Raw genomic sequence first — 27986 nt, 5'->3', positions numbered from 1 at the left:
GTTTTATAGGGAGATGGACCAATAACTGTAGATTTCATGCAGCTCGTGTCCCCAGTCACTTCTTTCTGTCTGCCTCCATTTTGGTTACAAGGTGGAATGAAAATGTGGCTGGTTTCATAGCAAAACTACCCACAGATTTACTGTGCTGCTGAGTCGACATGTCTGGGAGAATTGGGGCGATGATGAGGAAACAGAGGGAGGGGAAGTTGTGACTCACCCAGGTGGAGATGACGAAGCATTTTGTCTTCTCTCGCAACAATAAAAATATAGCTGCAGGGTCTTTTCTCTCTGAATCCAGTTTTTTTCAGTAAAGCAACATTTTAAAAAATGATATAGAAAATATTAATGGACAAGCTGTTCAACATGAATGAATCTTATCTTCGGGGCTAACTGTGTAGTGTGATTAGAGCTTATGTGGGAAAAACCTCACAAGGCATATGATGTCAGAAAGAAAATCCTCTTTGCTCCAGCTCTGATTCTCTGCTGGTTATGTAACATTTTGCACAAGCTCAGCATCCAGAAAGGTGTGTCCAAAGCAGCCTGTCAATCAAAATATGCAGGTAGTGAGCCAGAGGCTGAGCCGAGCACGAGTGAGAATCATCTGGAGAAAGATGGATGAGGGATGGAGGCGTGGTCAAGGCGCGAGATTGCAGCATAACTTGAAAATGCTGCAGCATCCGGTCGTCACTCCTCCTCCTCCTCCTCCCCTTCTCTCCATCTCGTGCACACCGGCTGTTTCCTCCCCCCCTCTTGCTCTCAGTCTGCGTGCTGTAGCCCTGCTGTGCGGTCCTCTCAGTCCTCTGTTGTAGCACCAAAGGGAGGAGGAGCCACCGTCTCACACACTCTCACACACGCATACTCACACGGACACGCACAGTCATCTCACATCATCTCTTCCGCACGCTCACTGTAAGCACCAGCAAAGCTAGTCAGCCAGGCCCGTTTGGAGCAGGGGAGCAGATTCGTCAACCAAAATGGATGTACTGATGAAGGGGTTCTCCATGGCCAAGGAGGGGGTGGTGGCCGCTGCAGAGAAGACCAAAGCTGGCATGGAGGAGGCAGCAGCCAAGACCAAGGAAGGGGTGATGTATGTAGGTACGTATCACAATATTGATGGAGCTGCACTGAGTAGCAGAAAATAAGGTTAGTTTGGATGGAGCTGGGTTTTTTTTTTTTTTTTTGCAACATCTGTTTTTGAGGTGGGGTCCCATGGGTGTCCACATCTGGGACCCTTTTAAAAGTGACAGAAACAGAGGAGGAGGAGGAGGGGGAGGAAGGATATTGCTGCAGGACTGGTGCAGGGCAGAGGGTGGGGGGTCTGAAAGAGTGAAGGAGTAGACAGAAGATGGAGAAGTTACATTTTATCTGTCATGGGTAACAAAAAAGGAGAAGGGAAGAGGAGGAGACAGGACTTCTGCAGGATCTTGTGATGGCGCAGCCCAATGATTTTAGCACCTGTCCTATTTTTTCAGTGTAGCATTTTGCAGAGTGACATCTTGTGATCGACTCGATGTAGCCAAATTGTTCTCAACCTCAGTAAATCTGCCTTTTAAAAATTAATAGGTTGACCTATATTAACAGGACCACCGTTCATTTCTTCTCACACATGTTTAAAAATAATGCATCAAGACAACTATAAATATGAATTTGTACATTTTAAAAATGCATTAGAGGCTTTTTGGACATGCTGTTCTTTTTGTGTACTCTTATGTTAGCTGGAGCAGCTAATGCGTCACATCTCAAGGTTACCCCGAGTAGCAGGCTTTTAGGGCCGCTAGAAAGGGAAGGGGAGGGGGGTTGAAAGAAGGAGGGTGGGTGAGGAGTTAGCGAAGTGGAAGTCATGTCGTTGCCTCCAGCAGTCCAGCTTAAAAATCTGTATATTGTAGCAGATAATTAGTATTTCAAAAATCAAAAGGGGTAATATCAGGAGACTGGGGAGCTAAAATTGGAGGAAGATGAAGAAGACGGAGCAAGGATCATTTGAGCATTGCAGCAATGTGCTACCATCAAACCCCCTCCTATTCACTCTCACCCTGTCGTAGTGTTCAAGCAAGTACGTGGATGTGCATTTGCAGGATTTTGCCTGTCAGTGGTGCTGCTCTGATGACTAACCATCTTCCTCCCCTCCAGCTCTGAAAATACAACCCCCACCACCAATCCCAGAAAGGAGGAAGGATGGATGGATGGATGCATGGGGGGGAGGGGGGGGGACAGAAAAAGAAGAGACAAGAGGGGGAGGTTATGTCGGAAAAGGCTTTGAGCTTCTGTTCTTGTGGATGAACAGATGGAGGGACAGAAAGAGAGGGAGAGAGGGTTGTGATGGAGGTGGAAGGTTTAGACTCAGGTAAAGACGAGAGAGGAGGGGGGTAAAAGTAGACTGATACACTGCGAGAAGAAGAAAGAGAGAAAGGAAAAATGAATGAGTACAGCATAGGAGGAGGTAGAGAGTGAGAAGGAGAGAGGTAGAGAGTGAGAAGGAGAGAGGGGTGTGATCACTGAAGTGAGGAGGGTCGATAGCTCTGATAACACACTGTATCTGCCTGTAGCAGTGTGCAGACGTCAGGATGTAAATGTGGGTTTATGGTGGTCTGAAGGCCCACTCACACCAACAGGTCAAGAGTGGAAAGACAGCGTGATGTGATATTTGGGATTAAAAAATAACAAACAACACGGTCACTGGACACAAGCAGCAACAAAATAGTTCCAAAAAACACAGCTTTAGATTCCTTAAAAGCTTAATTAACAGAATTTAGTTGTACATATTTCCAACAATGGGGTTTTATAGTGGGGGATTTTTCTGGGTCTTAAAAATGGTTGATTGGAGCATGTAACTACACATTTTTATGAATTAACTTTGAGCCTGAAAACTCCCCAGAAAACAGTTGATCTAAAAGGTTGTAGCTTCTGATTACTTGCATTAATATTATTTTTTTCCTAAAAAGGATTTTTTTGCTTATTATCATTGTTTGAGTATCACAAAGATCATTGCCATTTACCTCTCCTACACAGCTTTCATTGATATGTGTCTATGTAGATAGTGTGTCTGTCTACACACAAGAATGTTTTTGTACATTATTTAAATGTGTTATGGAGCTGCAAACACAAAAAATAACCCCAGAGAAAAAACTGTGATCCACATAATCTTCAGTAATTGGATCTGGGTCGTTTATGGACAGGATTTATTTATTTATTTATTTAAATTCTGTTTTGTTTTTCTAAAAGACTGGCATTATTGTGTGCAACACCTGGAATTGCATATGCACAAAATTTACATCTAAAAGCAAAAGGAGGGATCAATCAGAAAAATTAACTTTCATAGGTACAGTTGACACAGGCAGAGCAGCATCGGATCCTGTACAGATATTGTCAGTGACACCCAGGGGGCTCCCTCTACTGACAGAGAGAGAGAAGCTGTGTCATTGCATTTTGTGTGTGTGTGTGTGTGTGTGTGTGTGTGTGTGTGTGTGTGTGTGTGTGTGTGTGTGTGTGTGTGTGTGTGTGTGTGTGTGTGTGTTGGGCTGTACTGCAGTACTGCTCAGTGCTCAGGCACGTGGCTCATGTAGCACAGGGAGCGTGCAGAAAGATGGAGGAGAACAGGAGACAGAGCGGGGATGGTTGGATGCACGAGGGCAGCATCTGTGTCAATGAGCAAAAAGAGAACAGTTAATGTGCAAGAACTCGTGTGATTCTGCAGGTTTTTTTTCTTTCATTCCTCCTTTTGTTTGAACATTCCCACCAATATTCCAATTCATCGTTTTAGGGCAGATATTTCTCTATTTCTATCCCCTCAATCTGCCAGATTATATAACCACAATTTAATCTGTTTGGGATCATAATGAAATGAGCACAGTTTTTCTGAGCAAAGGGGGAAGTAGCAAGGTGCTGCTGTTCATAGCATGTTCCTAACTGAAAGTGTGTTCATAGACCACGAAATATCAACACAGCCGAGGTTTAACGAGATCTTAAAAACAATTAATTCTGAAGGGTGAAAGACAAATGTCAGCATACATGGAGCAAGCCAATGAGACAAAAAAGTGGGGAAACACGTCAGTCTTTGAATGAATAGGTGACTCGACAAGCTCAGAAGGCATTTGTGTGATGTGATGGGGTCAACAGCTGCTAAGAAATGTTATCAAAACTAAGGATAAATATGTTATCACTTGAACTGATTCTGTGGGAATTAGTTTTTTTAAATGGAGCATTACAGCAACAACTTTATCTTTTCAACCTAAAACACTGAACGTAGAATAAATCAAATAATTATTCTATTTTTCATTATTGAATTTGATTGTGATCTCCGTTTAATTTTCAGGCAATAAGACAAAGGAGGGAGTAAACACAGGTAAGAAAAGCTTTTGGCTTGCCCATGCTTCACTCATGTACACATCTGTGGCAACACTTTGCACAGGAAAAATCTTTTTTGTAACTATTTCCCACCAGTAGTCTGTATTTTAAGGAAGAAGGTCATCTCGCGTGTTTTCTTTCTGACTATGGACACTTACTTTAGCAGGAAAAATGTGCATGTACAGCACGTTGTAGCTGTTTCTACGGGGCCTTAAGACCAACCTCAGCTCCAGCTCTTGCCGCCCTGTCAGTTGGTTGACTGTGTTAAGATGAGACAGCATTTCTAGCATGGAGACTGCCACCAACAGGCTTCTAAAGCCCCCTTGTTTAACCAATGTGTGGCGCCACCCGGCTCTGTCTATTATTATTTACAGTCTATGGGTTCTCATTACGAACTGGTAAAAGTAGGTGTTTTTAAAAAGGCCCCTAGGGAGCAAGCACAGTATAGCAAAGTGTAAAAATTAAGAGGCACGGCACTACTCAAGAAAACATACTTCCAAGTGAAAAAACGTGAGATTTATTAATTAACATACTTTTTCTTTTATAAGGAAAATGTTTGCATGTGTTGATCATCGAATAACTGGTTACGGAAACTAGTTTGGTGACAAGAAAAGATTAAATGATCAAAATCAGACAGAGGCTATTTTCCTTTTTAAAGGTCATGTTTAGTGTGGGAAGATCAAATGTTGTTATGAAGTATAACTGTTGTGTCCCAGGTTGTAAGTAATTAAATGAAGCTTATTCAATAAAATTGTTATATTGCTTCTCTTTAAATAAAAAACAGACAAACCGCAAAAAATCTGTTAGTAAATTTGGCGAAATTGAAAGTTTAAGCAAGATTTCGATGGTTAGTAATAATTTAAATGAGTATTATATTAGTAGAGTTACACAATACAATAAGAAATACTGTACAATGTGAGAATTCATATCCGAGCTAACATGATTTAAACAAAAAATAATAATAAATGCTAACTTAAGCCTAAAGTTCATTATCAACTAGGCTCGCCACCTTGCTACATCAACAACAACCACCTTTAGCATTCAGCCATGTTTTCTACATATAGAGGAATATTTGCAAGGAATACTTGCAAGGTTAGCAGTCTGTTGTAACTATAAAACAAGTACATAAAATAACCTTTCGACAGTGTTTGAACCGGTTGAACTGGTTGTGCTTCTACTAATGGGCCGTTTCCGGAACATTCCTTGTAAAATCCGTATTGCATGGAGGACCTGACGTCACACACATGACTGGCCGTTTCAATTAGGCCGACATATTTGTGTTTTTGAGTGAGTGCTTAAACAATTTGAGTGTGTTAAAGTGACACTAACCGTACCTCACTGCACATACCAGTCGCCAACAGGACCGGTGTAGACCAGGCCAACATCGTCGGAGACGCAGGTGTGGGCGCGGCCAACGAAGTTTCACAAGCATCCGGAGAGGGGCTCGAGAATGTCGCCGCGTCGACCGGAATGGTCAACCAGGTCAGTCGCCATGGCAACACAGGTTAAGGGCCCTCAGTTTAACCATACTAGAGGACAACCATGATAGCGTATTTTTTTTATGGAAAAGGTCCCTTAAACACAAAAGTTGGCAGAATCAGAAAGTTATTTTAGTAGAGCCTGATATTTTAATTTTAGTTATAAACTGTTGAAACTTTTGTTGTTGTTTTTTGCAAGTTCAACCACTAGATCGAGCTCTTTCCCCATATTTGCCACACCAACTGTTTGTGTTACATTTTAATGAATCCACCATATTTTCTTATTGTCCAATTCTTGTTTATTTGGAACCATTTCATGCAATAATTTGTAAACTAATTGACTGGTCTCTAAATGAAATAGAGTAGCAACAATTGACAGTCGATCATTATGATTGAATCTCCATTTTTTAATTAACTGATAATTTGATCTATGGGGAAAACTTAACATTATGAGGATTTTGATTTCCTAGAGTTTAACGTGATGTCCTTTTTGGCTGAACTGTTCTGAGTCTTGATACACATCAGCATTTGTGACTTATTTAAAATATATGTAATTAGATAATACGTTATTAATTTCAATCCTGCTTGTAGATTATACAGTCCACGATTTAAACTCGGTCTTAAATTAAGTTTGCTGTATTGTCTGGTTTATTGTCCTCTTTGAATGAACTCCGCTGATTAACATCTGTTGATGTTAGATGAACTGTCATTTAGACATTTGTGTCTACCCTTCATCTCTCTGTAACAGATTGTCTGTGTCTTCTGTTTATTCTTTACTTTGACTGTGCTTTTGTATGCTTCATCTTGTTTGTGGTTATGTGCTGCTGGTGGTCTTACATACTGTTGTTTGTGTCTGATCTGTGTTTCCCTGATAGGAGGAGCCTGTATATGAGGTGCTTATTGGACAGAGCATTGTTGGCTCATAGGCCATGGAGTGTTCTGGGGTTAAAGAGAAAAAAGGGCATTACCTGCATGCTGCCTGCACAACGTTGCCAGTAAATTAAACCAAACCTGTACAATCTGATCCAATGAACCTGCAATAGTCCTGCAGGAGAGTCATGGTTATGGTGAGGTTTATTACAGGAATATTGGATTACATGATATACAGTACAGGTGTAAATAAGGTACTGGTGACAATGTGTAAATTAGCTCATTATGTTAATCAATTTAGTAAGCATCAAGGGAAGGAGGAAAAAATGGAAGCTGTTTTCATTAAATAAAGAAAATTGCTAACATAAAGCTGCGTCTTTGTTAGCAATTTTTAAGTATCCTGATCTGAATATAGCCAACCTTTTCCTCTAACCTCTCCGGCGTTTACTTTAAGCAATAGTGATACTAAAACTCTACATTTCTAACCATGCAGCCCCTCTGTAGATTTAGAGCTCTTAACCACATCTCCAGCACGTCAGATAAGCAATTAGAGTATATTAATGGCATGCGCCGATGTAGTCTAGATTCATGCATTGCTCCGCCTGAATCACCTTCAGACAGGCAGTTAAAAAATTTTACCATTTCCCTCTTACAAGCTGTAAACCTATAAACTTCTAACTGATCCTGCAGGGAATAGTTTAAGCATGATAATAAGAGTCGAGTCATCCAAACAGCATGTTCTTTGTAGGCTTAACTGCTTTATTATGTCGGAGACTGAGGGAAACGGACGCTAGATGGCCATTGGCGCTTGAGGCCCTCTGCCCTGCTATTACCCCATCCTTTCATCCTCTCCGAAAACTCCACCTCTCTTCAATGTCTGATTCTCTCTCTTATTTTGTCCCCCTGCAGGGAGAATATGGAGGGATGGAGCAGGGTGGGGAGGGAGGAGAGGTAAGGAAACAAATTTGAGTGCTGCTGAGGTTAAATGAGAACTGTAGCCACTCAGTCAAACCATATTCATCTGTGAAACTTCTTGTTAAATGAAACAATTTGTATACATATTGTACAATATGTATGTGTATATATATATATATATGTATATATATATTTATATGTGTGTGTGTGTGTGTGTGTGTATATATATATATATATATATATATATATATATATATATATATATACATATACATATATATACATACTTTTTTTTATCACTTGGAAATGATTTTAACTCTTTTGACTCTTAATGGCATAACCATGTTTCTTTTCCCATTCTACCCAGGGCTATTAGTCGTCTTCAGGACCTCCCCTACCGTTCTCTCCGACGGCCCCTCGCTCCCCTCGCCTCGCTGTACCAGACTCCAGATGTTCGACATATTTTTTTGTGACTTTACAGAACCAAAATCAACTCAAACAGACTCTTCCAGATGCCGCACCTGAGCCCCGCCTTCCTACCGACACCTACTCTGCCTCACCCTTCGTGATGCTCCCTCCCATCACCTATCCGCTCCCCTTTCTGCAGCCTGTAGCTCTGTTTTCTTTCACTGCCTGTCTCACCCTTGCCTCACCCGTGTGTTAGTGTCGTCCTTGTGTTGTTACCGACCCCCCCCCCCCCCCCCCCTAACAACCTTTAGGGAATCCTCCCACACAAACACACAGTGCACGCACAAACACACACACACAAAACTGATACACCTTCATTCCACACATACATTAAACGCACACATACAGTACATGAAGCCAGCACAGACACACACACTGGGCAACCACAACAATGACTCACTGTGTGACTGAGGCAGGGTGTGTGAGGGTGTGTGCAAGCTTCTCTTTTTATGCCTTTTCTCCATGATAGCTTAAATATATGTGTGAGCGTATGTGCGTGTGTGTGTGTGTGTGTGTTTGCATGTGTAGCTGATGACGTATAAACTAAATCTCCAGAGGTGTTAAAGACAGATCTCATTCTGTTTTGTGTGTGCAGTAGTTAGAAAGCTACAATAGCCTGCATGCACATGTGTGTGGAATGACTCGTCTCGTGTTGTAATAATAGAGTAGTGGCTGTTTTGTGTAGCTTTGTATAATTAGTGTGTGTTTGGCGTTGGCATTTATTAGAAACAGGGTTATAACATTAACCAGGAAGCAATACACTGTGCTCATCTTTCTCAGCTGTTTGAGCAACAATATGGTTTGCGTTTAGTGATGCACGACAAGACAAGAGCCGTTGTTCCATGTGGTGTTATGCAGTCTTGTCATTTTTAAAGAATGCCTCTGTAACAGTCAATGTTTTTAGAGTGAGTAAATGGAACAAATGAGCTTTACATTATTGGGTTAAACAGTCAAGAAATATTGCTTTGGTTAGATATTGATTGACAGGAGTATCCCCCTGCAAATAAGATATTGTTTACACAATTCTGATTGGTTCGCGGCCCTCACCTAACATAGAGAGCAAAAAATTGTCTTTGGCTATTTTGAGCAACAAAAAGAAATACTTGTAATGTAATCAAATAATAAAACTAGATTTCAAAATCAAAATTATGCATTACATACAAATGAATACAAATGAGAAACAGTCAATATTATGTATTTGAATACTAGTATGTCAAGAGTCAATGAAGAGTTAAAACATTTTCATACAGCATATATTTGCTTTTAAGATGAAATACATTGTTTTTAATTCAAAGCTGGCATTGCATGAAACTCAAAGGAAAAACTAGGTTTCAAAAGCTGTAATCAAGGATGAGAAGCTTGCAGCTGATACAGATACCTCTTGTTAGTGTGTAGTTGCTTTTTAGTCTTTGTGTGCATGCCATTGAAAGAAACAAGCAGGTTGTTCAGATTTCTGTGATTAAAAAACCTCAGTTCAGTCTGCTAAGAGAGCAGAATGAAGGTTTAGGTTTCAGCATACATCAGCTTTATGTGTAGTTATGTGTCCAGCTTGAATTCTGGGATATGTAGTTGTATTTTTAAGGGTAGTTTAATTTACTTTACTTAGTTTGAAGCCTCGCCGTTCTGAAGCTCCCATCTATCAACTGTGTCAGCCAATCAGAGGACTTCCTTCTCCTGTCGCATCTCTCACTGCTTGTCTGCCCGGCATCAGTGTGTGTGTCTGTAAGCACTTTATGTGTGTGTTATATATATGTGTGTGGTAACATAGAACCTGTTAAGCCAGCAAAGTGTGTGTATGTGTGTGTGTTTGTTTGTGTGTGTGTTTGTGTCTGGATCAGGTTTGTGTGTTTTTACTTTGAGGCCAATGGAAACTGATGACTGCATGTTGCCTTATCAAGCAATCTGACATTCACTCACTCACACACACACACAAACAGACTTTACATGACACCACATTTCAATTTACACACACACACAGCACACTTCTACACTAAATCACAAATCCCACACAAAGACAAATCGCACACCATGTTTAAGTTGGCATCAAAGCAGATTTGCTGATTTTATAAACAGTACCAGTGAAATAAAAGATTTTTGTTGAAATCCAGCAACTGTGTCAAGATTTTTGAACAAGATGTGAATCTGTGTCAGATTAACCTGCTAAAGTGTTCAAGTGAGGTTTAACACCTGATGACTTTTTAAAATAACTCCAGAACTTTTCATCTTTTGGTGTTGCAAGACATAAAATATTGAAAAGCCATTTCAAATCATTGTGTGCTGTGTGCAGATAGAGATGTGTCACGCGTAGCAAGGCCTATTATCTAGCATAAAGACTGAAAGAAGCAACATTCAGAAAAAGAACACAGCTCAGACTGAAGCAAAAGAAGCAAACAAACTATGTAGTTGTTTTAGGGACAGTCTTACCAAGAGTAAGACATAAAATACTCAAATGCCATTTCAAATCTGCGTGCAGATAGAGATGGGTCAAGGTTAGCCTAGCCTTGCATATTAGAAAAAGAAAATAGCTAACACAGCTCAAACCAAATATTTGCAAACACATTTGGAAATACATGCAAATACATTTTTGTTTCATTTTTACACAAGTTCTTGTTGAACATGTTTATCTGACCATGTAGCATTCCTGCTCAACTGCCTGGTGATGACAATGAGGCTCCAGCTAGTCACTGTTCAGGGTTTTTTTTGAGTCACCTTGTGCGTGTTGGTTTTCTTAGAGAAGGGAGAGAAGAGACTCGGGTTCAAATCGAACAAACCAGAAAGTTTAATGAAGCAAGGAAATACAATGCAGATACCGAGGGCCTTGTCTCAGCTGAGGGTCTACCTCGCTGACTCGCACGTCAGCTACCAAAACCAGAGAGTAGACCCCAAATGTAAGAAATCACAGGATTATATACAGTAGTAAGTTGCCTCCTCTAAAATGTTTGTGTGCTGTGTCAGCAGAAAGTTTAGCGGAGATGAGGTGATGTTTGTGTGTTAGTTTCTGATAAAGAAAGTGTCCTTGAGGTGCTGCACCTGGAGAAGACAATAGAGAGTCTATGCTGCAACTTTAAAGCAACTACATTTGGAAACATTGTGTTTTCAGTTTCATTTTTACACAAGTTCTTGTTGAACACGTTTATCTGACCATGTAGCATTTCTGCTCAACTGCCTGGTGATGACAATGAGACTCCAGCTTTGTGTGTCAACTGTCATACGAGTCCTTTCGGTATCTATCCCGTAAAGCACACATTGTGTGTATAAATCATGTATGTGGTATCTTCCTTTCTTCACATTTATAACATGGGGTGACTTACGACTGTTTGTGTCTTTTATTTCTGTGATACATTAAAAAATATCAGAAATTTTTATTACAGCTAGTTGTTTTTTTTTTTTTAAATAGGATTATAGTCTCATGTGCTGCACATGGGGAGTGCAGTGCACACTAAGCGCTAAGCCACTGGCACCCTTAGCTAGATTTTTAATACAGGGACCTCTCAATTTAACTGAGATCAGAAGGCACAATAAGTAGCAAACTGTGATTCTAATTCATACTTAATTTGCCAACTAAAAAATGCTTATATCAAAATACCATTCAACTCTTATTTTAAGGTGGTCTTTGTCCAGATGAAAATTCACTCTGGATGTTACATATCTTTGCAAATTTATCAGCGGTACTTCCTGACTGTCTTATACAAGTGAAATCTGTTAAGTGACAAAGTAAATTCCAACAGCAGACTACACTAAATATAAATGCCACAACACTGAACACTGTGTGGTCGGAGAAAGACAGCAGAGATGTTAGAGGATCTTCTCTCTAAGGAAAGCACCCTTCTATCAAACCTTTCATTGTTTTTCCACTTCAGTTTCCAGTATTTTCAGAATGACCTATCATGTAATGAGGATGAAGGGACACACTTTTGCCTCTTTTTCTGAGTATTTTATTGGTTTTCAAAAAAAAAGAAGAAGAAATAAAATAAAAAGAATAAGATAAAAATAAAAAATTCCTCCAAAAACACTTTGAATGTTGAGGAACTGGACGATTAAAACTGAGTACAGTTGCAAACATGGGGACGGGCGGTCACAGTGACACCAAGCCCCCCTCCCTGCTCCCATTTCTTGGCCAGCGGAGGAGTCGAGGAGAAGCTGCTTTTAATATTCAAGGCAAAGCGACAGGAAAGTGGGGAAGAAAAGAGGTGACGGGGATAATCTCTGCAGGTTAATCCACAAACTCTGACTGAAGATGATCCTTGTGGGGGGATCTTAAACCTTGGTAACTTACTCTAACTACCCTTTACCTCCTAAAGCTCAAGTTGAAACTCAGGGGGCATAAAATGACTACTCTTTTTTATTCACATGAAGCTAAATCTAAATCCCTTTAAATTAAAGTTAGACTCAAGAGGCTATTTCTATTTAAGAGCAGACCTCTTGCTCAAATAAGGCATCTGTAGTGCTGTTTACTGAATAACTGCAAAATAAGGGTCACACGTGTATTCAGCGATCACAATAATGGCGCTTTGAACATGGCTGCCACACAACAATATCATGAACGTTTTTTATGAAGGTTGAACAGGGTCTTTTGTTTCGGCAAGATGTTACTGTTTCTTTCTGCTTTTATCTCAATATATAACCAGGCAACATAAACATAAGGGCAACATTTAAACAGAGATACGCATGGCAGCGCAGAGATCACAGGATAAGTATGAGGCAAGCCGATGTTTCGATGTGTGTGTGTCTGTGTGTGTGTGCTTGCGTGTGTAAAAGAGCCAAAGAGCAGCGGTAAACAGTGATATGTTCTGAAGGCTGTTTAAAAGGTGGGAGGGGGGTCAGGAGGGATCAAAGGCAGGAGGGTGGAGGTGAGGGAGAGGAAAAGATTGGCCATTTATGTGAAGGTAAGCCCGGCCTCGTTGTACACTTTGAAGACTTTCTCGATGGCGTTGACGTAAGCAGCCGTCCGGAGGTCCAGACCCAGGTTGTACTTGGACGCAGTGCGCATAATTTGCTGGAAAAAGAAAAAGAAAACACACTTATACATGTTGGCTAACAATAAATCCAACCAATCACATGGTCAAACAAGTCAAGCCAGGCGTTGAATTTTTCTTTTCATACCGATTTTAAAGGGGGAAACTAAAAAAATAACTCACTGATATGGTGAGCTGGAATGTAAACAGACCTTTTTGTGCAAATTGTGCATCTTTTTTTTTTTTTTTTTTTACTAATTTGAACATGCAATGGTATTGCAATTTTTTACTCTGACGTGGCCCACAGTCTATATCGTGCTGAAAGAAATGTTAATGATGCTATCTAATGACCCCTTTTCTAAAACAACCACCCAATACAATATCCAACAGAAAACAAATAAAACATATGCCGACACTAATTTATCTGAGATCATTTCCACTGACTTCTGCAGATTACATCAAAGTTTTTGAAGGCACCAAAAACAAATTGCTTCAGGACGTGTTTCCCGTTGACTGAAACAAACTTTATTATGTCTCCTGTGATCACTTACCCGAGCAGATCTCTCCATGGTGTAGGCCAACCCAGAGTGAACAATATCCTTCTCAGAGGCACCCTGAAACAGACGATGAATGGATATCAGAGTCAATCTATGTTGCTCAGAAGTTTGATCATTTCACCAGAGGAAAATGACCCATTAGAAACAGTTACAAACATGAGCTCAATAGCCAGATTTTACCGTGCTTTTGTAAAAAAATATATAAAATGAACACTGTTGAGAGCTCCAGCTTACCTCCATGTACAGACATGAAGGCTTCAACCTTTACACGCTACGTTATCTTAGTCGAGCTATCCCAAACCAGTGTGGACCAATTACTAAGTAGAACAGAACGTTTATTTCCACATTTGAGTTTTGTGTGTGTGTGTGTGTGTGTGTGTGTGTGTGTGTGTGTGTGTGTGTGTGTGTGTGTGTGTGTGTGTGTGTGCAGAGGTTACTCACAGCAACTCTGGCCTGGAAATCAGCAGTAGGGACGACGGGGATGGGTCCACCCTGCTTGCCAAACTTCCTCTCTAAACTTTCCTGCACAGACACTAGAAAAAAAAAAAAAAAAAAAAAAAAAAAGTTGAAGAGACACTAGAGACCTTCTTTCTCGACACCAAAAGGCGAGTGACGACCAAACTCAAATGTAATGTAGTGCTTTGATGATCTACGAAAGTGAGATTAATGTTTTCTGGTTTTTAACGTGAAAGACTGTTTAATTTATTTCACCCCGGAGAAGGAGTGACAGTGCTTTTAAAGTTCTTCGAGAAGCAAATTGAACTTAAGAGTCATAATCAAATACTTTATTTTTTATAGATCACCACAGAGTTTTATCGTTGTTTTATTGAAGGCCAACCCAGTGAAATCAGAGTGTGTTGTGTGACTCTGGAGCATTAAACAATTAATAAAGGCAAACACTGTCAGCTCAAAAAAAAAAAAAAAAGCAAAACCCTGGATTATTCATGTCGCAACAGTTTCAGTTTCCTTTCTCCTGAAAATCTATGCTGCTCCTCCTCTTCAAGTCAAAATCGTGTTTCTGTTGCATAATACAACTATATATGGTCAACATATTGGCTGAATTGAAACCAGCCAAAGAGTATAAAACAGGCACAGAACTTGTTGTTCCCAGAAAGAATTTTCCTTCACAGACGCTGCCTGACCCTACACAGACTCGGTAAGAAAACTTCTCTTCACTGTCTTTAAAATTATTTTGAAGATTAACTTCTAATAGTTTGTGTTAAAAGTTGAATTAATCTGGCACATGAAGAGTAATTAACAAACACGAGATAAAGGGTAAAACTAAAAGTGGAGGTTTTTATGCCCACGTTCGATAAAGTTTCACATCCAATTTCCATCCATTTTGTTGTTGTTGTTCAGAAAGCTGCTGCAAGAACCACAGTATCCGCCACCAAGCAGAATAACCACGAGCATCAAAACAGCAAGAAATGAACAAGGTACAATATATAACAGCAAGTCTGACTTTACAATGAGTTTATCAGCTGCGTCTTTATTTACAATAATGATTGTGTTGTTTTGACGCAGATGCCAGCTGTTCCTTTTGAATACCCTGAGGACTACAGCAAAACTCAAAAAAATACATTCAAGAAGAGGGTACTGAATCAAAATCCTGAAAAGCTGTACTACGATCAAAAGAAGGATAATACAAGAACAAACCTGATCTTCAAGACTCCAAATGAACAAGAATGGCTGCGAGAAATTCGGAAAAAATACCCTGGTCAAGAGGAAACTACAGAGCTATATACCAAAGTCACGCACAAACATGGCACCATAATTGTGTATAGGACGGGAATAGTTTTTGTGTCTGGCAGACTAATGGAAGACTTTGAGGGAGGTTTTGAAGTCATGAAAGTGAATGTGCTAGTAAAAGTAGAACAGGCAGTCTTAGAGACACTAGAACATCTGGATTTAAATAAAGGTGGAGGTGCTGAGGGCGAGGACAAAAAAACCAATGCACCTGACGCAAAGGAATAAAGAGCAGGGAACTATTTGGGGGCGATAAATGAACAGCATTATGTCTAAATACCAGACTATTACAGAATTCTTTTTTTTAGCTGGGTTAGTTGAGTTTGCTTTCTGATTTGTTTTTTGTTGCTTTTTTTTCTTAACCTGGTCCTGGTCATATCTTATCGAGTATGTGTGAAGAGATAAGCATTAAAAAGGAAATATATCCGTATTGAATGTCCAGATTGTCTCCGGACTCCGGTGAGTCTGCAGCAGTGGTGTGTGTGTGTGTGTGTGTGTGTGTGTGTGTGGGGGGGGGGGGGGGGGGGGGGGGGGGGGGGAGCGGTCTTGTACTCACTGAGCAGGTGGTAGTTTGAGTCTCTCTCATACTTGAAGGTCAGTCTCCCATAGCTGACGTGGTTGAGATTCTTCAGCCACTCGAAATAAGAAACAGTCACACCACCAGCGTTCAGGTACATGTCCTGCAGACAGAAACACATCATCTCCCTGTTTGAACGTGTGTGTGTTTAAGATAGAACAGCTTCAAATGTCTTTGTCATGCTGAATGTTTGGAAGATTATTATTGTGTGGAATAAACAAATAAATGAATACATTTGTGAAATGTTTTTTTTTTTAGAAGTCATGGTCTAAAAGAGAAAAAAATTGTCGACATGAAATATTCCTAAAATAAGAGCACTTGAATTTCAAAAACAAAAACATCTTTAGCTAGAGTTCAATGTTCGATGAAAGTTAATCTTGAAATGACAGCTGCCTGATGGGCGTCGTCTCAGTGACGTTTGGTTTCTGAAGAAACACTATGAAGGCCAACGCTGGTGGTGGCCATGTTGGAAATGCTGACCTCAAATTAACTTTGGAAAAATCTAAAAAGAGGCAAAGAGTTGGAGCTGTAACCTTTAAGGCTTACAGCTACAACACACCTCCCTGTCAGTCAACACAGCCACACGCCAAAGGATGCAAACTAAACTCAATATCATCAAAACAGAGGGGGTTAAAAAAAACATCCTAGTACAGTTTTATTTGCAATAAAAAAAAAAAAAAAAGTTGACATTAATATGGGCGCTTATGGCTATTAATTTGCTTTTGCAGCCTGCTTCAAGTGGACACTTGAAGTACTGCACGTCTTTGTTGCCTTTATTTTTCAGCACCGTCCTTGTCTATCTCTGGTAATCATAATGTTGTGTCCATCTTCAGTAAGAGGTTTATTAAGAAAACGTAAATCAAAAGTGTTCTTTAGACTTGATTTCATCAAATCCGTGTATGTTTGTTTTTTGTCTACATTCAGAAGCCTGTTGTATTATTATATACTTGTATTATATGTTCACATGACTATGTTTCACATCCAAAGACACGTTTTTCTCATAAACTACGCTGAGGGAAAAAATAGTAAACACGACTTTGGAGTTAGCATTTGAAAAGCTTTCATCAGCTCTGTGTGTAAAGTGATTCCAGTGTTTCTTTCCAAATCCTGCTACATTTTGTCGTCTATACTGCGTCTCTGTGTCTGCACATTGTGTGTTTGCTTACAGGAATAACCATGACGTTGTTCTCCAGGAACACCTTGTCAGCATCTGGAGTGGTGGGACCGTTGGCCCCCTCAGCGATGATCTGGGAGAGACGAAATACAGGAGAGAGTGAGCACCCTCTCCCAACTAGTGTGCATTTAAACAAGCACTTAAAGCAAAGCATCATGGGTACATCACACGTTTTTACCTTGGCCTTGATCCTGGGGGCGTTAGCACGGGTGAGCTGCTTCTCTCCAGCTGCAGGGATCAGGATGTGGCAGTCTGCTTCCAAAATGTTTCCGTCGTAAGGTTTGGCTCCAGGGAAGCCCACAATGGTGCCGTGGTTCTGCAGAAAGCACACACACACACACACACACAAAATGAGTCGTTCCATTGAACTGCATCGGATCGCAAAGAAACAAAAGCTATTAAAAAAAAAAAAGGGAGTAAGATTCAGAGAGCATCATTGGCCAAGCCGACTATAGATGAAGTAATGAGAGGGTACTGTTATCGAAAAATGAAGCAGTGAATTAAAGACATTAAATGGTTATTTAAAGTGCAGCAATATGAAGTAATAAAATCTAAGAAAATTCTACTTATTATTATAAAAATACCAAATGTTTTACTTTGTGATCTTTGCAGTTTTATGTACCAGTACAAGTTGGTGGTTAAAAAAAAAATAAAAATAAAAATAAAAAACATTTTACAGTACCTAAAACGTTTTAAAACTACCGGTACACTTTTTTAGATATATCAAAGTTTACAATTCTGGTAACAACCCTCTCAGAGCGATATTGTTCCATGAGATGAAAAAAAAAAAAAAAAAAAAAGTCGTACTTGTGTATTTTGGGAGCGAAAGCAGAGGAGAATAAAAAGTAGCTTTAAAGGATCAAATAAAGGACAGAGAAGTGATGGAGAGGCGACAGTGCTCCTACCAGTTTGTAGTCCTCCAGCTGTTTGGGGTCGATGCCCTCTGGGTTGTAGATGGATCCATCGATCTCACCGATGCCCACACACTTGGCCCCGAACCTGTGCAGATACCTCATGGAGTGAAGACCCACGTTACCAAAGCCCTGTGGAAAGTCAGAGCAGGGTGAGACTCAATCAGGTGTACCTTCATTCATTTCATCATATCATCAGCTTCATGCGTTTGACATCGTTCCTCATGCAACTACGTACTCTGGTGCCCCCATGTGGCTGATTTAGGTTATAACATAGGCTTCAGATGAAACATCAGACAGATGCTGTAAGTTTCATTAAGGTGTAAAATGTCGCAGAGAAAAAAAACAAGAATAGAAAACATTGATTCTGTTTGGTCAAACCTTTCTGTTGCTAAAATTCAAATAAGAATGCAAAAAAACAAAATTCATAAGTGACGCAAAACAGTCCAATCAGTGCTTTACAACGTCCTCGACTATAATCTAATAAAAAGAGAGATTACGGGACAGTATCCTCGGTATGAATGGTCCATCAGGCACTTTCTGATTTGATCTCGATGTCATACTGTCTGTTCTCTCCTCCTAATAAATCTCTAAGAAAATCTCATCTCCCCACTGTATAATCCTCAATCACACACACGACTAAGAGATAAGCTTTTTGAGCATCTACGTCATGATTCAGCTGCTGTGACCACGTCTTCACCTCCCCATTGACGCTTTTCTCATCCCTCCCTCATGTGTAAAAAAAATCTCAACAAACATCATCCCTTTTTACTGCAAGAAAAGAAAGAAATGACCTTTTTGAAAATCTACAACAAGACGCCATATTTGTGACAGTGTACTAAAAAAAGAGCAAGTTGACTTTTGTCTTAGATATAATTACATCTAAACATACAACATAACATTGTTGTCGTTACAAAGTGGTAATTATAGACGGTATTCCTGGAAAGCAACTGAGGCCAACACCTGGGGGACTACAATGTGTGGATCTGCAGAGTGTGTGTGTGTGTTGGTGTGTGCGTGTTTGTGCGTGTGTAGGTGTGTGTGTGTTGTTGTGACACGTGAAGAGCAGCCATGTGCTGAGGAGAATAAACGGCTCTCAGACCTTTTGCCCTCCTGCTTCTCTGATTACAGTTTCAATCACACGTCTCCTGAAATAAAGAAAGGCTCGGCGTGATTTGAGTCTCAGATGTTTCTCTCTTCTGTACTCTTTTCTTTTTTTAGAAATTATTTGTCTAAGACTTTAGAAACAAAAAGGGCAAGCTCGATTTCATCTTCACATGATTTTTTATAATCATATTTGAATCTGAGATTGTATCATGGGGGGGGAAATTCGAACCAAAGCCAGTTATCCTCCAATGTGGGCCAGCTTGAGAGGGAGCAGAGGAAGTGTACAGTTTCTATTTCTCATGACCAAAGACAGGACTCTGTCAGTTCTCTGCTGACGGCTTGACATGAAGAGATCAGGGTTAGACTCAAACAGATGGCTCGGCTCTGATTGAGCTCTAAAAGCTCTCATCATGATCTCAAATAAAAACTTAAATCCTGCGAGGATCTGTGAGCAAGTATCAGGGTCTCTCCAGTATAATGTTCCTACTATGATGTGTGTGTGTGTGTGTGTGTGTGTGTGTGTGTGTGTGTGTGTGTGTGTGTGTGTGTGTGTGTGTGTGTGTGTGTGTGTGTGTGTGTGTGTCTTGTTACCTGGATGATAAAGGTCTTGTCCTGGAAGCCTGGTGTCAGGCCCAGCATGCTCATGTAGGACGCCTCGTTGATGAAGTTCTCGATTCCGTGGAAAACTCCACGACCGGTGGCTGAGATACGTCCGTGGATTCCTCCCTGGCTGATGGGCTTTCCTGTCACACAGGCGTGGGCATTGATGTCCTGCACACACACAAAAAAAGGAGATCAGACCACTGTCCCAGGCAAAGCAATGACCTTTTTGTAAGGGCCAGAAAAAGATAATTGCCAAAGGGCTGGGCTTTTTATTCTCCCTGCAGCAGATGCATAAAGCTAGGAATAAAAATGTGTTGACAATAAGAGGAGGTTGTTGTTGGAATAAACATCTGTTTTTATTCATTTACACTTTGAACAGTGAATTTCTGCAGCTGTGGTGTTTACAGCTTCACAAGCACACAGTACTGTCTCATAGTGCGACAGTCTCAGGCGCAGTGACAGCTGACTGCATCGCAGTAGTCACTACCCATAATCCTCTACCCTTCGATACCCAGAGCAGGAATGTGTCAGCAACTCCAGAGCCGTGCCAGAGCTATGTGGAGCAGATTGCTCAGCTCTACTGTAGGTTAAGTTGGGAGTGGGATGACAACATTTAAAGTAACAGTCAGTCAACAGGTTTCAGTGAAGCTGGGACCCTTTCTTTGAAAAAAAAAACATTTCTTGTTTTATTCAGCTACACAAAGAGAATCAGAAGGCTGTCAAAAAAAAAATATATATATATATATATATATATATTTTTTTTAGGACAATGAAAAGATGTTGTTTAATGAAACACCTCTCATCATTGACCTATGACCTGCACAATAATTCAGCAGCCAGATTAAGACCACACCTGCCGCCTGCATGTTTTTACCTTGTTCTCAGTCTAAGTGTTCAGATGATAAATAATGTAATCTGCAGTCTTTTCAAACACGACCACGTTAAAATACACCCACCGACCCCACCGACCAGGAGCGGTCTGTTTTCAAAGGGTTGGACACACAAACGGGTACATTTCTCCATCCCTAGTCAAATTTTTGACAGCTTTTGATCAGAGAATGATTAACACACACACAGAGGCGTCAGTGTGTGAAGCTGCTTCTAAAAGGGAGGAACCTTTCAGTGGTCTTCCGCGAAGGGAGCAGCCAGAAACCACCGTTCATGGTTTACATATGACTCATGCTGTTTTTAAATAAACATCCATACAGACTGGTGAAAACTCACAGTGTGTGCGATGGTGTTGGCGTATGTGTCGGCAATCCAGGACATTTCTCTCTCTCCTGTGCTCATGTCGGGGGCCGGGACATCGATGCCGGGTCCTGGAGAGGAGATCAGAGGAACGGAAGGGAGAGGGGAAGAAGTGGGAGACATGTAGGATGGTTAACGCTGATTTTTTTTCTGAGCAGTTTTCAGCCAATAAATGGCTTTAAAAATACCAGAAATGTAACCTGTAAAAATCAAACAATATCAACACCAAAGCAACAAAAAAAGCTTTGAGGTCATTTCAATTACTAAATCAGTGTGCAAGCAAACTCCTGCACACTGTCTAAATTGCACAACCTGATTGGATGATCTTAGATGGTCCCAGGGCTAATAAAGGGTTAGTAGATTGACAATATAACCAGGCACTTTGCGAATGTAAAACCTTGGAAGTGAGCAGTTCAATATTTCAATCAATATGAAAATGAAAGGGAGGTGAATGAAAGGAGTCCAGAGTCTCTATTAATAAAAGCAGCTGCATTCTGGACCATTTGAAGGTGACGAGAGGGCTTTTGTGCTTTTGTCACACTCGTGCCTCAAAGGGCTTTTAAGCATGTTGCAGAGCAGGGCAGTGATGTGTGCAGCTTTGCCTCCAGTGTGCATCAATCAAATGTGAAGGGTCTTGCATAACCCCCAACAAATGACATAACTACTGCAGTCTACTGAAAGTCTGTAGTAGCTGTGTTCGAGTTGAACCCGAATGTTTTTTTGGGAGTTAAAGTTGGAACTTTTACTGAAAAACAAAGATTGCGTATCGTGTCTGTGTTCTGCTCCTTTAAAAATCAGGTTCCAGTTTATAATCTCTATCCTTGATTTCTTTTTCACCATGATTAATCGTCTTCCTCCTCCTTCGACACGGGCGCACCCAGAGCGAACCCAACCTGAACAAACAGCAGCTCCATGACAGGAAATGTTTACCCTGTCTGAGTGGAAACGTTCACCGCCCCACCGACCACAGCCGTTGAGTCGAATGACGAGGGGCAACTTTTGAAAATGACTTCTGTGATTGGTTTAAATTCACACATTTCAAAGCACTCACCAATGAAACCCTTCTTCGCCAGCTCGATAGTGAATCTCCTTGTAATCTTCTCCAGCTCGTTATCCTGCCACAGACACACAGAGTAGAGTTACAGGAAATGATCTGTTGCTTAGTTACAGCAGAATAACATATTCAGACAAGGGAAGTTATTGACTGAAAAATAAATGAAACTCCAACAGGGAAGACACAGTTTTAGTTTAATAAACTGAAATATGCTTCTAGTGTTTGAACAAACTGAGATTTTTGTTCTGGGGTTTATTTTCGAGTGAAGAGCCTGGAGGCAACAGCCAGTGACCTTTATATCTGTTTATTTCACAGTATTCATCACTAAACTTCCTCTACATAATCAGATGCATGTGCCAAAACTCAGCTACAGGAGGCTCGTATAAGTCAGACCGTCTCTGACCACACAGTTTCCTTTAAGAGAGGTCTTTGATTCTCTCCTGCAACAGTTGAGTTCAGGCTCCCTCTTTTATAGTTTTTGCTTTTATTCATTTTTAATAACACATTGTAGTTAAGAGCACTTTGAGGACACTTAAGCACAAATTCAGGAACAATTTTAAATAAAAAAAGCTCAATCTCTGGACCTGACGAGAACATATAGCAATAAAAAGCAGGAAAAGATCAAAACTAATAAGACCAAGAAAGAAAACTAGATGTTAAGATCCAGCAGCTCTGCCTTTGACATCCTAACAATCCTTGTTAAGACGTTAAAAAGAGAAAGTGAGAGACACAGGAAAGGCCGTCATATCAGAGAAGACTTGAACACGTCTGAGACTCTCCATGAGCGTGTGGGGGAAGAGGATTGACTTTAGAAAGCTTACAGAGTAATTCTTGGTGTTGATCTTGACTCCAGCTTTGGCTCCTCCGAATGGCACATCTGGAGGAGAATAATAAAACTTACAAACCACGAGAAGATTTGCACGCATGATACGATAAGACATTATCACACACACCAACACACACGCTGGATAGAAAACTATTCTGAGGCAGCGATTCTTTAAAACAAAAGCATCACGTATAATGTTGTAAAAGAAAGTCCAATGGAAGCTTTTAAACATTAAACATGCGTACAAATCACTGAAAACACAGCAGGAGGCTTTGTGGAAGCTTAGGATACAACACTTACCAACGACAGCGCACTTGTAAGTCATCAGAGAGGCCAGAGCTTTGACCTCATCGACGGACACATCTGTACTGTAACGGATACCTGAGGGAAACACAAACACAGAGCAGATTAAAATACAGCAACCATGTTCAAGTGTTCGACATTAATTAATTAATTAATATTAATAAAGTTTTACGCAATGGCAAGAATTTCAATAAACTGAGTTTTCACTGATCGATAAAGTTGCAGGAACAAAAACAAGTCTGACTCTCCAGTCTGGAAGTGAACCGTATCTGTCTGTCTGTTGGATCTCGCTTTAGTTACAGTCTCAGTCTTTCTCTTCAACGCGGTTATTTTTGTGGGTAATGCATGTATGTGACGAGGTCTGCCAGGCACGTTATTGGAAATGGGAGCTGAGGAAACATGGCTGCAGAAGCCAGCAGAAAGATTCCAGATTAACCTCGGCTTGAGTGCAACATTAAAGGAAAGAGCTGTGTAAAGTGTGTACAGCACACGAGTCAATATGGAACCTTGCCAACCATGTTTTTATCAGTTTTTCAATAGCTACTTGCTAGTTAGTCTGCTAGCTAGTTAGCAACTATGAGCTAAAGGGTTCAGAGCAGGGGTGAAACAAAAATAGACAGGGCCCCCAAGTAGCCGAACACTGCTATCATGCGCCACATCTACGGGAGCTAAAGGCCTCGGAGCAGGTGGCCCGGGTTCGAGACCAACTTGGCGCTTTTCCACATGACATTTCCTACTCCCTGATCCTGGTTTCCTTACCTCTCCACTGTCCTCCTCTGCAACAAAAGGCGACAGCTTTCCCTGCCAGTCTGACTCAGCGTGTTACTACTTCATCCATCGTCCTCACTTGAATGAGACCTAACGTGAACTGAAGTTAATCATAAGTTCACGAATCCTTCACATTACGTTATAAGAGGTCTTCTTGCTGTTATTTCCAGCACATTCACACTCTTCTGTTCCTGCAGTGTGGCCAGGGGGGGAACAGGGGGGTAGCTTGTTGCCTGATCAGCAAAGAACTATATTCTAAAGACTTTTTATTAGTGTACATCTCTGTAATTAAACAAAGATTTTACAATGTTGTTTATGATTCAAACCATGTTCTGATGGCCCAAAAATAAACACTAAGATATAACAAAATATATAACAAAATAAAACATGTATGCCAGGTTATGAGCTCATGTGGCTTGTATTTGGCTGTGGTGTTAAGTGTCATTGTACTCCTCAGAAACTGTCTCCACTATATCGACAGCTTGGCCCAAAAAAATCACGATCTTTTTTTCTACCGGTCAGAGAACACTGACGGCGTCTGGCAGTAACAGAAGTACGAAAGGATGGGTGGAGACGGGATAAACCAATCCTGGCCCTCCTTTTCCCTCTCCACTGCTGCCGAGCTGAAGTCCTTCAGTCCAGTGGGAGATCTCCTACAGTCTACACATGTGAGGAAGACTGTGTGCTGCGTTACATGAGATGACAAAGTCCGGCTGCCCAAGACACACTACTCCACCTTACATCTGTGGCACAGTGTGTTTGTGAGACTGTCCAGCAGTTCCAAATATAGCCCGTCCACAGTTAGCTCCCACAGAGAGACCCAAGGGCAAAAAGCACAAAGAGGAGACGGCAGATTCTATACACGCTGGACAAAAGCTCAGAGTCTGTTTGACTGGGAGAGCAAGTAAAAGCCCGCCCACTATGAGGTCATCTTTAAGTGCCACTCCATGACTTGACTCTGTGCCCTCTTTCCATTTGTGTTATTGAAGTCACAGGAAAAGACCAAACCTCTCCAAACAAAGCCCCCTTCTTTCAGCCCTCTTTACTTCCTTTCATCCAGAGATCAGCTGACTTACCGCTCGCCGATAACGGACGCTGTTGTGTGCTCACTGATCAAATTAAAAACAAGAGAGAGAAAAAAAGCTTAGCTGCCGACCCATCCCCTCCCCCTCCCCAACAACCCATGTATCCGCCCAACCAACAGTTCTCCATGGCAACCGGACAAAATCATAATCGTAAACACATTCCTCTGAAGGGGGAAGCTGATCTTTTTGGAAACAAACGGAGCCCACGATAAAACATTAAGCATTCCTGCTGAAGGCTTGTTTAACATCTACAGACAGACTGAAAGGCCTAATGAAAAGACACGTTCGGCTCCAGAGCTTTTTAGGTGTAAGCAAATTTGAACTTTTTTTTTTTTTTTTGAAGAACAAATTCTAGCTGAGATGAAAGCCTGACATCTCTTGATAACAGTTGTTTCTTCTTGTCTTCTCTTAAAACAAATGTACCACTTCAAGAGATGCATCATTAAATATTCCACTGCTTTAAGAACATGTCTGTGTCTTGACTTCTGATGGACAAATCTTTTTAAATGATCTGTGAAGTTGTCCAGAAAATGTTCTATCAGGCAGATTGTGCATATGTTTGTATTTCTTTAATCTATTATCACATACACACTAACTAACTGAAGGGAGGAGCAGACCCTGGATCTGGAGTCAGCAGAGAGCACTGTGGTGCAGCTGTTCCTTTTCATGGTGGTGGAAAGCGTGCGTATGAGCGGCCCATGCACACACAAAACCAGCCTTTGCACTTTGAAGTTTGATCCGAACACAACCGAAGGGTCTGTGCACCAATGATCAATGATTAAACCCACTGAAAAATAATAAGTGCTCCGACCACTGCCCTGTACAAAGCCTTTCATTCAGGAGTTAGACATCAAATTAACAAACTTCCTTTATTGGCCAAAACAAAATGTGTCCACTTCTTTATTGCCCCATAACAAAAAGGTAATTATTTTTTCACCTTGTAGGACTACTTTTGTGAAAACTGAGAAGCTGTACTTTGGATTTGGCAGAATATAAGAGAAAAATAAGTAAATCTGTAGAGGACTTTTGGTGCCAAGCTCAGGGTTAAAATGAGGATCTTCTCTCCTCGGGTGATTCTGTCTGTTTGATATTGATTTTACCCATAAAGCTTCTCTGAGAGATCTTAATGGACTGTAGACTCAGAGATCCATTACTGTAAAGATGTTAGGAGTGAAAATATGTGATTGATATTTTTGCTCTGTTCAAGAGATAGCACATGGCTTTGACCTCTTTAAATGTGTAACATGTGAGACTCTTTAGCAGACATATCCCTCCCCAGAATAAGTCTACGTTTTTCACAACGAGCAGATGTAGTGGATAGGTTTCACACCATGCCAATGTTCGACTGTTCAGACGTGCACTCTGACTGAATGGCACTTCTCTTTCTATTGAGAATGCCTCCTCTCCACCACCCGGCACCCTCCCCCACTGCTGACAAATAGGAGTGCCTGGAAATAAAACCACCCCCTCCCCAGCCCTCACACCTCCTGTCTTCTTCCTATACATCAAATCCCCTTTCTTCACAATCTACCCACAGTGCACTGCAGCAGCCCATAATGGCTCCGCTTTGAACCTTGAACTTTGAGCTTAAGAGCATATTTCACTCTGTCATATTATACTCTGTGCATGGCTTGTTGAAAGCCCTTTGCACACACGGGGTGAGAGCCCCGTTGTGCACGTGTGTGTGTCCTTCCAGATTGTATGAATCATGCAAAAAAAAAAAAAGTCCATGACTCATAGTTCCTCTTTGTGAAACCATGTGTTTTTGTAGCTCAAGTGGAGATGGATCAGGCCTGCAATTCTCAGTGATATAACGCTGCCCTGTTCATCAAATCATACATGTACCCAGAAAATAAAATCAATGACACCAGAGATGCACCCAGAGCCAGATCAATCTAGTGAGTGGAGTAAATCAGAAAGTGTATTATGGGCTGGCACAAATATGTTTAAATTGATAAGATAGAGATAACACTGCACACAAAGTACAGCAAGCTTAGCATGCAAGCTAATCAACTACAGAAGCATTGCAGCTACAGGTGAGCTGCAGGAAGGTCACTGTGTAAAGTGCACTGCTCATCTGAGCAGCTGTGACGTACACAGGAAACTAACAGAACACATGAAAGCCCATTCATGCAGTCAGTCTGAATGATAATACACAGATAGAAGAGTAAATAAATGAACGGTGCAGTAACGTGTGCAGCTCTTTAAAGCAACTACCTTGTGTTTGTGTCTTTAACAAGCTGATGTCACTGCTAACTAAAGCTAAGTAGCTGGCTAAGGCTAGCTGTCATTCGGGGGCAGTGGGCTCTGGTCTTACCCCCTTTGCAGGGTGTCCTGTGCTGGCTGTGCTGGGCGCGGTAGCCCTCGATCACCTCCCACTCTCCGTTATCCCTCTTGATGGGGAAAGACACGCTCAGGACGTGATTGCAGGGCTTGATGATGCGCAGGATTCCCCGCACACGGTTCCTCTTCTGCTCGGGGCTCTCCCTGGTTTTCAGGTCCTCCACCAGCTTGTCCTCGACGATGGAGGCGCCGCGATCGAAGAAACCCTCGACCATCTTGAAGAAATTGGGGTCGTCCGGCTTGTCCGCCGCGTCGGCATAGTGGCGGACCCGCATCAGGGACGAGGACACCGGGAGAGCCGAGTCCACGCACCCTGAGGCCAGGGCAGTACCCGCCGAGCGGCTCAGCAGCTCCCCGAAATACCGATACATGACTGAAACTAGCTAACAGCGAGAACGAACTGACGAACTAAACACAACAACAAGGACGATGAGGGTGACGACAGGAAAAAAGGGGGGGTAGAATGAACGACACAGCGACTCCTCACCGTGTCCCGTCCTCTGGCCGAGTGGGGAATAGCATGCGGTGTCAGTTTGCTTTAAAAGGCAGCACGAGCCAAGGAGGGTAGGGGGACTCACGCGGAAGAGGAGGATCAACCGAGGGAAGCTCGCGCTCGCTCCCTCGCTACTTCGAAGTAACTGACAGCGCGCGCTC

At 41.4% G+C, this 27986-nt stretch overlaps 2 protein-coding genes and 1 long non-coding RNA gene across 5 annotated transcripts; 2 read left to right on the top strand and 1 right to left on the bottom strand.

Moving 5' to 3' along the window:
- The first annotated feature begins 402 nt into the window (after positions 1–402).
- Positions 403–12073, top strand: sncgb (synuclein, gamma b (breast cancer-specific protein 1)). 3 transcript variants are annotated; one of them, XM_079334346.1, is made up of 5 exons: positions 435–1095; positions 4313–4342; positions 5696–5826; positions 7602–7643; positions 7975–12073. In XM_079334346.1, exons 1-5 carry the CDS (start codon positions 975–977, stop codon positions 7981–7983), a joined length of 333 nt encoding a protein of 110 aa, XP_079190472.1. In that variant the 5' UTR covers positions 435–974; the 3' UTR covers positions 7984–12073. The 3 variants fall into 3 exon arrangements, with proteins under 3 accessions (XP_079190473.1, XP_079190474.1, XP_079190472.1); XM_079334347.1 differs by lacking the exons at positions 7602–7643; positions 7975–12073 and adding an exon at positions 6698–6763 and having other exon boundaries at positions 403–1095; XM_079334348.1 differs by lacking the exon at positions 7602–7643 and having other exon boundaries at positions 429–1095.
- On the bottom strand, positions 11988–27986 carry glud1b (glutamate dehydrogenase 1b). Its single transcript, XM_079334324.1, has 13 exons — positions 27307–27986; positions 23134–23214; positions 22829–22884; positions 22005–22068; positions 20930–21024; positions 19694–19873; positions 17990–18127; positions 17263–17400; positions 17077–17157; positions 15890–16013; positions 14029–14120; positions 13582–13644; positions 11988–13071 (listed from the first exon to the last, which is right to left on the bottom strand). Exons 1-13 carry the CDS (start codon positions 27701–27703, stop codon positions 12952–12954), a joined length of 1629 nt encoding a protein of 542 aa, XP_079190450.1. The 5' UTR covers positions 27704–27986; the 3' UTR covers positions 11988–12951.
- LOC306817461 lies at positions 14209–15774 on the top strand. Its single transcript, XR_013778026.1, has 3 exons — positions 14209–14743; positions 14947–15023; positions 15112–15774. It is a non-coding gene; the product is annotated as an uncharacterized lncRNA (long non-coding RNA).

This window comes from Symphodus melops (genome assembly GCF_947650265.1).
Source record: "Symphodus melops genome assembly, chromosome: 21".
NCBI lineage: Eukaryota > Metazoa > Chordata > Actinopteri > Labriformes > Labridae > Symphodus > Symphodus melops.
This window is presented reverse-complemented; position numbering and strand designations above follow the sequence as displayed.

Bases quoted from the DNA above. Each gene is read 5' to 3' on its own strand.
- glud1b (XM_079334324.1), bottom strand. From the start codon at position 27,703: ATGTATCGGTATTTCGGGGAGCTGCTGAGCCGCTCGGCGGGTACTGCC. The intron at 18,128-19,693 runs GTAACAAGACAC...GACTTTCCACAG, and splicing joins ACAAGACCTTTATCATCCAG to GGCTTTGGTAACGTGGGTCT. The intron at 13,645-14,028 runs GTGAGTAACCTC...CGTCTGTTTCAG, and splicing joins ATTTCCAGGCCAGAGTTGCT to GGTGCCTCTGAGAAGGATAT.
- sncgb (XM_079334346.1), top strand. From the start codon at position 975: ATGGATGTACTGATGAAGGGGTTCTCCATGGCCAAGGAGGGGGTGGTG. The intron at 1,096-4,312 runs GTACGTATCACA...TTTAATTTTCAG, and splicing joins GGAAGGGGTGATGTATGTAG to GCAATAAGACAAAGGAGGGA. The intron at 5,827-7,601 runs GTCAGTCGCCAT...GTCCCCCTGCAG, and splicing joins CGACCGGAATGGTCAACCAG to GGAGAATATGGAGGGATGGA.